Source organism: Labeo rohita, chromosome 6, assembly GCF_022985175.1.
Source record: "Labeo rohita strain BAU-BD-2019 chromosome 6, IGBB_LRoh.1.0, whole genome shotgun sequence".
Lineage (NCBI taxonomy): Eukaryota > Metazoa > Chordata > Actinopteri > Cypriniformes > Cyprinidae > Labeo > Labeo rohita.
This window is the reverse complement of record NC_066874.1, coordinates 5718023-5729086: the sequence shown is the minus strand read 5'-3', so window position 1 is coordinate 5729086 and position 11064 is coordinate 5718023. Positions and strand designations below refer to the sequence as shown.

General features: G+C 34.9%; 1 protein-coding gene across 3 annotated transcripts; it reads right to left on the bottom strand.

The window, feature by feature from the left end:
- Positions 1-336: 336 nt before the first annotated feature.
- gpr161b (G protein-coupled receptor 161b) lies at positions 337-9794 on the bottom strand. Of its 3 annotated transcripts, XM_051112838.1 has the most exons (7): positions 9652-9794; positions 9331-9502; positions 6942-7387; positions 3087-3805; positions 1447-1554; positions 837-959; positions 337-754 (listed from the first exon to the last, which is right to left on the bottom strand). In XM_051112838.1, the coding sequence occupies exons 3-7, from the start codon at positions 7298-7300 to the stop codon at positions 477-479; spliced, it is 1587 nt and encodes a 528-aa protein (XP_050968795.1). In that variant the 5' UTR covers positions 7301-7387; positions 9331-9502; positions 9652-9794; the 3' UTR covers positions 337-476. The 3 variants fall into 3 exon arrangements, with proteins under 3 accessions (XP_050968795.1, XP_050968797.1, XP_050968796.1); XM_051112840.1 differs by having other exon boundaries at positions 337-751; positions 9331-9762; XM_051112839.1 differs by having other exon boundaries at positions 9336-9762.
- Positions 9795-11064: the final 1270 nt, after the last annotated feature.

Below are 11064 nucleotides of genomic sequence, written 5' to 3'. Positions count from 1 at the left end.
AAAAGCTTTTTATTTCAGATAAATGCTGATTTTTTGATCTTTCTATTTATCAAAGAATCCTGAAAAAAATGTGCTCAACTGTTTTAAATATTGCTAATAGTAATAATAATGTTTCTTGAACAGTAAATTAGCACATTATAATGATTTCTGAAGGATCATGTGACACTGAAGACTGGAGTAATGATGCTGAAAATTTAGGTTTGATCACAGAAATAAATTACATTTTAAAATATACTCAAATAGAAAACCGTTATTTTAAATAGTAAAAAATATTTCAAAATTTTATTGTTTTTCCTGTCCTTTGAATCAAATAAAGCAGGCTTGGTGAGCAAAGAGACTTCTTTAAAAAACATTAAAAATCTTACTGTTCAAAAACTTTTGACAGGTAGTGTATGCTGTACACACATCATATATACACAAAAAGAATATGTGCTTCATTGAGAACATTACAGACCAAAATCAGGCCATGTGCAGATTTATGCACATATTTCCTCGATTTCATCCTCGTCGTCTTCAACCTTGTCATCATTAACGATTCCCTCATCGATGCTCTCCAGACGAACCCTTTGTCCGTCCGGGTAGCGTGAGCTCCTCTGCGTGGGTCGACACGATGAGACGCTGTCAGTCAGAAAATCTGTACCGAACAGCAGAAGTTTGGCATCGCTCTCGATGGCTTTCGCCATGCTGGATGCAAAGCTGTCAATCACCTGGTGTATCTCTGCCTTCACCAGGCACTGAGACTGATCCTCACCTGCTGGAAAATAAAACACAGAATTAGAAATAAGAAATGACTACAGATTTCAAATCATTTATATAGCAGAGGTAGCTGACTATACCTTTTGACGGCTGTTCCACCTGGTCCTCAAACTTCACTGAACTCCTGCGCTTATTGACTAAAGCACTGTAGTGTGAGCTTTCTGCCCCTTCAGAACAGTTATCCAGCAACATGACATCTGTACCTGCAGAATGACCATTACAAAACAAAACACTTGAGCAATTTTTAAAGATTCCCTCAAATATATGGATATACACCACCATTCAAAGGTTTGGGGTCAGTACACGAGTAAAAATGCATTAAATTGATCAAAAGTGTCATTACAGACATTTACAAAAGATTTCTACTTCAAATGCAAGATTTGAAAATGGAAATAATGGAAAATTTTATCTATTATAAAAATGCAGTTTCCACAAAAATGTTAAGCAGCACAATATTGATATTAATAAGTAATGTTGAGCTGCAAATCTGAATATTAGAATGATTTCTGAAAGATCATGTGACACTGAAAATGTGAAAATGAAAATGAATGATGAAAATTCAGCTTTGCATCACAGGAAAAAATAGAAATCACCTGGAAATAGAAATCACATTTTAATCAAATAAATAAATAAAAATCTTACCAACCTCAAACTTTTGTTGTGTAAATATAAAATTTTATCTTTACACACCTGAGTCCTGGGAAAAACTGAAGCCAGTGTCTCCTGTGCTGCTGCCAGCACCTAAGAGCTGGCCTCCACCTGCCAACATAGCCGTCAGGTGTGGAGACATACCGAGATCTGCAACACAAAGACGTCTGTTATGGGCAGGATACAGTATTTGCATGATAAATGTGTTCTGTATGTACACTTCTCCACAGCAAGCTGCATGATTTGATTTTGTGGCTTCATTCAAATCATAAGGAACATGAAAATGAAACGCCAAAATGATCCCAAATGTGGTTGTAAATGATCCCAGGTGAGAAAGAAGGGTCTTATCTAGCGAAGCGATCGGTTATTTTCATTAAAGAAATACAATTTAAATACTTTTTAATCTCAAAAGTCTTGCTCTGACTGAACTCTGTGTATTCTGACTCAAGACAGTTAGGGTATGTCGAAAAACTCCAATCGTATTTTCTCCCTCAACTTCAAAAATCATTTCACAATCATCCTACATCCTACTGTCATGAACCGGAACAAAAACAGTTCAGGCAGAGTAAGACAAGACGAGCATTTGACATTAAAAAAATATTAATTGTTAGCAATCGTTTTGCTAGATAAGACCCTATTTTCTCAGCTGGGATCGTTTACGACCACATTTGGGATCGTTTGAAGCCCCATTTAAACTGCATTTTGGAAGTTGGGGCACCACATAAGTCCATTATATGGAGAAAAATCCTGAAATGTTTTCCTTAAAAAACATAATTTCTTTATGGCTGGAGAAAGAAAGACATAAACATCTTGAATGACAAGGGGTGAGTACATTATCTGTCCATTTTTGTTCTGGAGGTGGACTTCTCCTTTAAACTGCCTGCTGTTCTTCAGAAAAATCCTTCAGGTCCCACAAAATCTTTGGTTTTTCAGCATTTTTGTGTATTTGAACCCTTTCCAAAAACGACTGTATGATTTTGAGATCCATCTTTTCACACTGAGGACAACTGAGGGACTCATATGCAACTATTACAGAAGGTTCAAACGCTCACTGATGCTTCAGAAGGAAACACGATGCATCAGGAGCCAGGGGTGTAAACTTTTGAATAGAATGAGGATGTGTACATTTTTCTTGTTTTACTAAATATCTTTTTTTTTTTATTTAGTACTGCCCTTCAGAAGCTAGAGAATGGATCTCAAAATCATAGTCATTGTTGGAAAGGGTTCAAATACACAAAAATGCTGAAAAACCAAAAAATTTGTGGGACCTAAAGGATTTTTTTTTAAGAACAGCGGGCAGTTTAACTGTTCAGGACAAACAAGGGACTCATGAACAACTATCACTAAACAAAAAAAACACAGCTGTGAATCATTCAGGTAACAACACAGTATTAAGAATCAAGCGTAAGGTTTTGAACAGGCTCATTATTATAGATTCAACTATTATTTTCTCTTGTGGACTATATGTATACATCTTTTATGTGAAATATCTTATTTAGGTCAGTACTAAATACATGCATTTTGTATGATCTCTCTTATTTTGGTAAAATAATTAACATTTTGCAGATTCTGCAAGGTGTATGTGAACTTTTGACTTTAACTGTATATATACACTAATCAACCTATCACACATATAGCGCAACATCACAGCCCTTCATAATGATTCGGGGTAAAACATTTACCTGTGATTCGGTTGGAGATGCTAAAGAGGCGGGACTTCCTGTGGCGACTGATAAATGACTCCCGGTAGTGGCGGTCACCACAGCACATGCCAAGCAGCTCCTTCCTTACAGTTTTATTCCACAGCCCATATATGAGAGGATGACAGGCAGCACTCACAAACGACAACCAGCTCACCATCGTCTCCAGTCCTGGTGACACGCTTCCTCGCCCCCATACCGCCTCGGTGCAGATCACTACCACATACGGCCCCCAAGTCATCAAGAAGGTGCCGACCACCACCAAAATAGTGACCAGGGCTTTACACTGGCTTCCAGCGTAGATCAAACCTCTCCGGCTCCCGACGGAAGAAACCGAGGCGGTGGAGTTCTTTCGTCCATTCCTATTGGAGGACGTGGGCTCCTGAACTACCACAACCGTCCCGCAGTGCACCTTGCGAGCTTTGTGCCGTGCCACACGGAAGATGAGGCCGTAGCACACCAGCATGGCAAACAGTGGAATCAGGCAGCACCACGCTACCCAGAAGGCAGTGTAGCTGGCGTCACGATACCAGGCCACGGTGCAGGTCTTCTTGAAATGGTCAAACTCAAATGTGGACCAGCCAAACAGAGGAGGCAGGCAGCCCACCAGAGAATGCAACCACAGGTAGACTATGGCCACTGCTGCACGATTGCCTGTGATCTTGATAGGGTAGACCATCGGGAACAGCACGGCATAGTACCTGACAGAACACAAAACATGGTTAGCTTAGGTTTAGATATCGATATGTTCTAACTCTGACTGACAGGGAAATCATATTGCTTTTGCATGTGTTGTGAACAGTGTCAATGATACCAAACCAAAAGGTTTTTTATTTTTATTAATTAACTAACTAATTTATTTATTTTTTCATGTAGTTTTGATATTTTGGGCTATTTGACTTTTCTCAATGTGTTGTTTCAGACTAGTTGAATGAAAACACCCAACATTTTAACTTTCAAGTGAGTATTTTATTGCACTTGGTCGATTTTTATCTGTAGATTTTAATTACAATTTATATATTTAAAGGCTTCTTTTGCACAAGTGAACAGAAATCTCCACTTCAGCAGCATTTATGTACCAAGTTTTTCTATTTTTATCCCAATCTATATTCTGAAGGTTTTTACAGAGGGGTTTGTTCATTTATGATTCACTTAATTTATTTAATGTTATTCCTAAAAACATTTTTTGTTCCTGGTTGTTGACAGTGTTTTTAGATTTTTGAAGTGATTAGAACAGAATTCCAAAAAACTCACAGTAAAAATTCTAATATGTAAACAAAATGAAACAAGAATTTTAAACCTAAATGCTCAGATTTCTATGTATGCAACTGAGTGCATATTTAATTTAGGTAATACTTAATTTGCTGGAGAAGTACTGTGATAACTTTTAGTTAGTTTTTTCCCCTATTCACCTTAATGTACAGAAACTGGGATTGTTAAAAATAAATAACCACAATTCATTTTGTGATTCCAGACATTTCAAACACTGTACATTCTTAAATAAAAAGGTACTGAGTGAAAAAAAAAACAAATAATTTAATTTATATCTTGATTTGTTTTGCTTTTAATATAGTAAAATTATTTATAAATATATTTAATACAGTTCAATTCATATTAAACAAATTTTATTTTAAAAAATCAATAATTTAATGATGAAATAAAGGCACCTAAAGGTAAGAATTTCTAATGATTAATAGCTTACATTTTGGTCTGTCATGGTTCGCTATAATATGCTTTAAGAAGAATTAAAATATGGGACAGTGAAATGACAGTCATTTTTATGCAAATATGTCTATCAAAAATATAAAGCATACAGTGCAAATTATACAAAGTTAATAAGTCTCTTAATAACAGATCATTTAGATTTTCTATGAAAAGACAAAAAGTAGCCCAAAAATGTTACATTTATGTACAAATAATTCATATAATATTTCATATTTATCAAAAATGTACACTACCGTTCAAAAGTTTGGGGTCAGTACATTTTTATTGTTTTCTTTTTCTTTTTTTTTTTAAAGAAATTAATACTTTTATTCACCAAGGATGTATTAAGTTAATAATTAAAAGTTTATTAAAAGTTAATAATAAATAATTTACATTGTTATAAAATATTTATATTTTGAATAAACACTGTACTTTTTAAACTTGTTATTCATGAAAGAATCCTGAGAAGAAAAAAAAAAAATCACAGGTTCCAAAAAATATTTGTCAGCACAACTGTTGATATTATCCAACATTGATCATTCTAATAATAAATCCGCATATTAGAATGATTTCTGAAGGATAATGTGACACTTAAGACTGGAGTAACAACTGATAAAAATTCAGCTTTTCATCACAGGAATAAATTCTATTTTAAAGTATGTTAAAATAAAAAACATTATTTTATATTGTAAAAACATTTTGCAATATTACTGTTTTTTTCTATATTTTTAATCAAATAAATGCAGCCTTGATGAGCATAAGAGACTTCTTTAAAGACTATTACAAGTCTTACTGACCCCAAACTTTTGAACGGTAGTATATATATATGTGTATATATATAATTAACATCACATGCATTAAAAGCGATTTTATAGTCATAAATTAACATATTTTAAAAACCAAAGTTTCCGGATAATTTACTCACCCCCATGTCATCCAAGATGTTCATGTTTTTCTTGCTTTCACTGCAAAGAAATTCAGTTTTTGAGGAAAACATTTTCATATAGTGGACTTCAATGGGGCTCAATGGATTGCAGGTTAAAAATGCAGTTTCAGTGCAGCTTCAAAGGACTCTACACAATCCCAGCCAAGGAATAAGGGTCTTATCTAGTGTAATGATTGGCCATTTTCTACAAAAATAAAAATGTATATACTTTTTAACCTCAAATGATTGTCTTGTCTAGCTGTGTGATGTGCATGCAAACTCTGTGCACTCCAGTTCAAGAAAGGTAGGGTAAGTCAAAAAACTCCCATCTTATTTTCTCCTCCAATTTCAAAATCGTCCTACATCACTGCAGAGGTACCGACCCAGTGTTTACAAAGTGAACGTGCAAAGAAGGTCAAACGCCCTTTAAAAAAAAAGGTAAAAAACAGCGATGTAGGATGATTTGGAAGTTGGAGGAGAAAATCTATTGGGAGTTTTTTGGCCTACCCTAAATGTCTTAAGTGCACAGAGTACATATGCATTGCAGAGTTAGACAAGATGAGTATTTGAGGTTATTTTTTTTTAGAAAATAACCAACGATTTCACTAGATAAGACCCTTATTCCTCACTGGGGTCGTGTAGAGGCCTTTAAAGCTGCACTGAAACTGCATTTTTAACCTTCAATCCATTGAGCCCCATTGAAGTCCACTATATGAAGAAAAATCCTGAATTTCTTTGCGACTGAAGAAAGAAAGACATGAACATCTTGGATGACATGGGGGTGAGTAAATCATCAGGAAATTTTTATTCTGGAAGTGGAGTAATCCTTTAAGCAATTTATTTTTGAAAAAAAAAATAATTCTGTGTTTAGGCGAGGTTTAGGATAAATCATTTAGGTTTGGAACAACATGAGGTTAAATAAATGATGAAATAATGATATACAAAAGCAACAGATCAAGATGCATACTATTAAAAACCTGTTTTAGTGTGTTTCCTGATGTTTTTCCTTATCCACACATACCAAGTATAAAAATCACGGCAGCAGGGGCCAAAAAAACCAGACAACAAAGCAACCATTCATTAGTACTTCAGTTACAGGATGCAGAGTTGAATGTCTAGACTCCTGATTATAAAAATTATTTATAGAACAATGAAAGTTGGGAAATGTTTGAGTTCCAAAGATGAGATTGATATATAACACTCCTTACCTGTCGATGGCAATGGCTCCCAGTGTGAGCATGCTGGCAGAGCTGATGAGCAGATATAGCAGTGCTGTGAAGTTGCACCATACAACACCAAACAGCCATTCTCCATTAAGAGAGCTGGCAACGACGAACGGCAGCACCAGTACTGACAACAGGAGGTTGGAAAGCGTCAGGCTGAAGACAAACTTATTGCTTGGCGTTAAGAGGTAGGGCTTCCGGTAAAGGGTCAACACAACGAGCAGATTGCCCAGACAGACAAACAAGGCAATGGCCAATATGACAACAGACTCCAAGACCCAGGCACTGCTGCCTCTCACGTCTGTGGCGTTCCCCAGTAAGGTTTCATTGCTGCTGGTGTTCATGGTAAACACGCTACGTCATCCAAATGCAGACCAAGGATATGTTTGCAGAGGCTGGAGATCCATTGCTTGATCATCTCACAAAGGTATCTAAAAAGGCAAAAGACAGGTTGGTAATGATTGTTTGAGTATGTCCAAAAACGTTATCCAAAGTATATGTCATCCAAAAATGAAAGTGAAATTCCTCATATCATTAAAAATGCACACATTTGGATTTGTGTTGAATGATGAGTAGTGCATGAGCCCAATAAATCATTTCCCACATGCCAGTAGTTTCATTGTTGCCACTTATAGTAACAGCTTTTTTTAATGAATGCAACTATAATATAATATTTATATTTTAACAATCTTTTTTTGCTCATTTACATACACTACCAGTCAAAACTTTGTGAACGGTAAGATTTTTAATGTTTTTTAAAGAAGTCTCTTCTGCTCGCCAAGCCTGCATTTATCTGATCCAATATACAGCAAAAGCAGAAATATTGTGAAATATTTGTACTATTTTAAATAACTGTGTTCTATTTGAATATATTCTTGTGATCAAAGTTGAATTTTCAGCATCATTATTCCAGTCTTCAGTCTTATTATTATTATCAATATTTAAAACAGTTGAGTACATTTTTTTCAAGATTCTTTGATGAATAGAGAGATCCAAAGATCAGCATTTATATGAAATATAAAAGCATAGGTAATATTATACACTATAAAATTCAAAAGCTTGGAGTCAGTAAAGAAATTATGGAACTTAAATTGATCAAAAGTAATAATAAAGACATTTATAATGTTACAAAAGATTTTTATTTCAGATAAATGCTGTTCTTCTGAACTTTCTGTTTATTAAAGAAACGTGAAAAAAAAATCTACTCAGCTGTTTTCAACATAATAATAAATGTTTTTTGACCAGCAAATCAGCATATTAGAATGATTTCTGAAGGATCATGTGACCGAAGCAATGACGCTAAAAATTCAGCTTTGAAATCACAGGAATAATTTACATTTTAAAATATATTCAAACTGAAAACAGCTCTTTTAAATTGTAAAAATATTTAAAAATTATACTGTTTTGCTGTACTTTGGATCAAATAAATGCAGGCTTGGTGAGCAGAAAAAACTTCTTAAAAAACATTAAAAATCTTAAACATTTTGACTGGTAGTGTAGATACATTCAATATATTTATATAAACAATGTTTGGGGGACAATATTGGACAGGATGTAGAATAACTTTAAAAAATACTGAAAATAAATGTAGCTTTTTTATTCAATTAAAATGAATACATAATTGGCAGATTAATCCATTTTTATAATAGTTGCAGGCTTAATCCCAAATCTTCTTAAGCCATATAATGAAGCTTGGTCCATAAAGTTATTCTGAGTTTTAAATTACTTTTATAATTCTGTTGTGTGGATAAGCAGCTTGGATATTTGTGCAAAATATTGCAGAAATAAAATTCATCCAGGTTTGGAGCAACATAAATGTGACTATATTCATTGTTAAGTGAAATCTTCTTTAATTTTACAAATATAATTGCTAAATCAAGTGCAAATGTAAATGCTAAGGTACAAAATAATAAATTCCACCGCCCTATTACTTAATCTGAACAAAGATCAGATGATAAAAGTGTAATAAAGCGTCTACCAACATAATAACTTCTTGTTATTATGCTATACATACCAACATTTTGTCCCAATAGGTCGTAAGTTTTTGATTAAACTAAACATCTTCACTTAAATTAAAGTGAATTGCATGTAACTCCTTAAGAACTTGAGATGTTTAGCCTGATATGACACTCCAAACTGTAAAAACAGTACAAAAACCTTAAGTACATTTTAGTTTAGTAGTTTAGTATAGAGAATGATCAAATAGTTTGTTAGGTTCAATCACAGCTAACGTTACAGATGAAACGATATCTAACTTAACATCTCTGATTTAACAAAGACCACTATTTAAACGCACCGTTCAATGTTAGTACGAAAAAAGTTGAACTTTGCTTCGGAGGTATATCAGTTTAAACACAAGTACTGACCAACTCACCTCACCTGATGGTACTGAATCTCGCTTAAAGTAGATGTATCAGTATCGTGATTTTATTCAGTTTAGCGCTGATGGGAGTCTCAGAAACTAGCACCGCAATGGCGGCTCATGTCTCCCCCGTCTCTCTCAGCCTGTATGTGAGTCTGTGTGTGGTCTGGAGTCTCTGTTTAGACTGCACAAGACAAAAGCCCAATTGCATTTCAAAAAAAATTTAAAATCACATGCATCACTGAAACGTACGGTTAAATGGTTTTGTAATGTTGCACATAATGTTGCAAGTTGCAGTTTACTTTTTACAAAGTGTTTATAAAATGCAGTCACCGTAACAAGACGGTGAAGTGGTTGTTTAGTTATTGCAGTCCTAAAAGAGTAGTGCGCGTTTAAAGTTTGCTTTTCAATACTGTATTATTTTCATTCTTCTGCTATTACGGAATTCACTTTTGGACCACCAAAGACGATTAAAGATTCCCGCAGGTGACGTCACACAAGTCACGTGACTGCGCTTGGCCAATTAACGACCTGCAAACTGTATTAAGTTCCGCCCTCTCTTTTGGGCGAGCGCTGACAGCAATACCGAAATTAAAAGCCTTTCCACGTCCAACAGTATGTTCCTGCACAGCCGGAGGCTGCACTTTCAGGACCGCAGGTCCAGGACCGCATTTCTAGGACCCTATTTTTTGTGAAGGCGCCATCTGGAGGAGATCTGATTCAAACATAAAACATAAACTATTCATTTTTAATCTTTCTATCTTATTTTTAATGAAAGAGCTGGTGTGAACTTGTGTTCGAGGCGTGTCAGCAATCTCCATTTAGCCTATTTAGCTGTGCAAAACAGATTGTTCTGCTGAATGTTATAAACTAGCATTTGTATTCAAATAAAATTACATTTATTAATGTACTAATAAACACAGTAATTTGTAGCGCAGTTGTTTTAGGTTTATTGCCCTTTATGTGTGTCACACATCACAGGGCTCTCAAGTTTCGGAAAAAGTTTGGAGTGAGATTACTATTAGGGGAGGAGCCTCTCAAATATTTGCCCCTCGGCGCCACGCAATTCTCTCAAGTTTTTGATAGAAATTCAATTTTATCTATTGTTCAAGATTGACCAGCACAAAATGATCACAACTGGTAAATCTAATAAAAGTCAAATTCATACAAAATTAAAAAAAAAATGTTGCATATATTTAAAAAATATAAATGTATCAAAAATAAAAAGAAAGTTGGCCCCAAATGAGCCAAATTAACAGCAATGCTCAATGTACATACTGTACACATACAGTAGGATTGCAGAACCTGCCCTGAGCATGTAGCCTATGTCAAGCTGTGTGTGTGTGTGTGTGTGTGTACTTGGTTTTGTCCCCACAAGGATAGTAAAACCTGAAATTTTTGGCCTGCGGTCCCCACAATGTTAAAAAATGATTAAAAATAGTGAATGATGTTTATCTGAAAGTGTAAGGATACAAACATGTTTTCTGTAAGGGGTAGGTTTAGGGTTAGGGTTGGGTTAGGGGATAGACAATATCGTTTGGTCAATATAAAATCTATAGAAGTCTATGGAAAGTCCCCACAATTCACAAAAACAAAAATGTGTGTGTGCGTGTGTTTGTGTGTGTGTGTGTGTGTGAGAGAGAGAGAGAGAGAGAGAGAGAGAGAGAAGGACTACACATTTCCACTTATGAATGGCATTTTGTATTGCAAGTGTTTTTTGCACATTTTGATGCCTTGATGACAGTG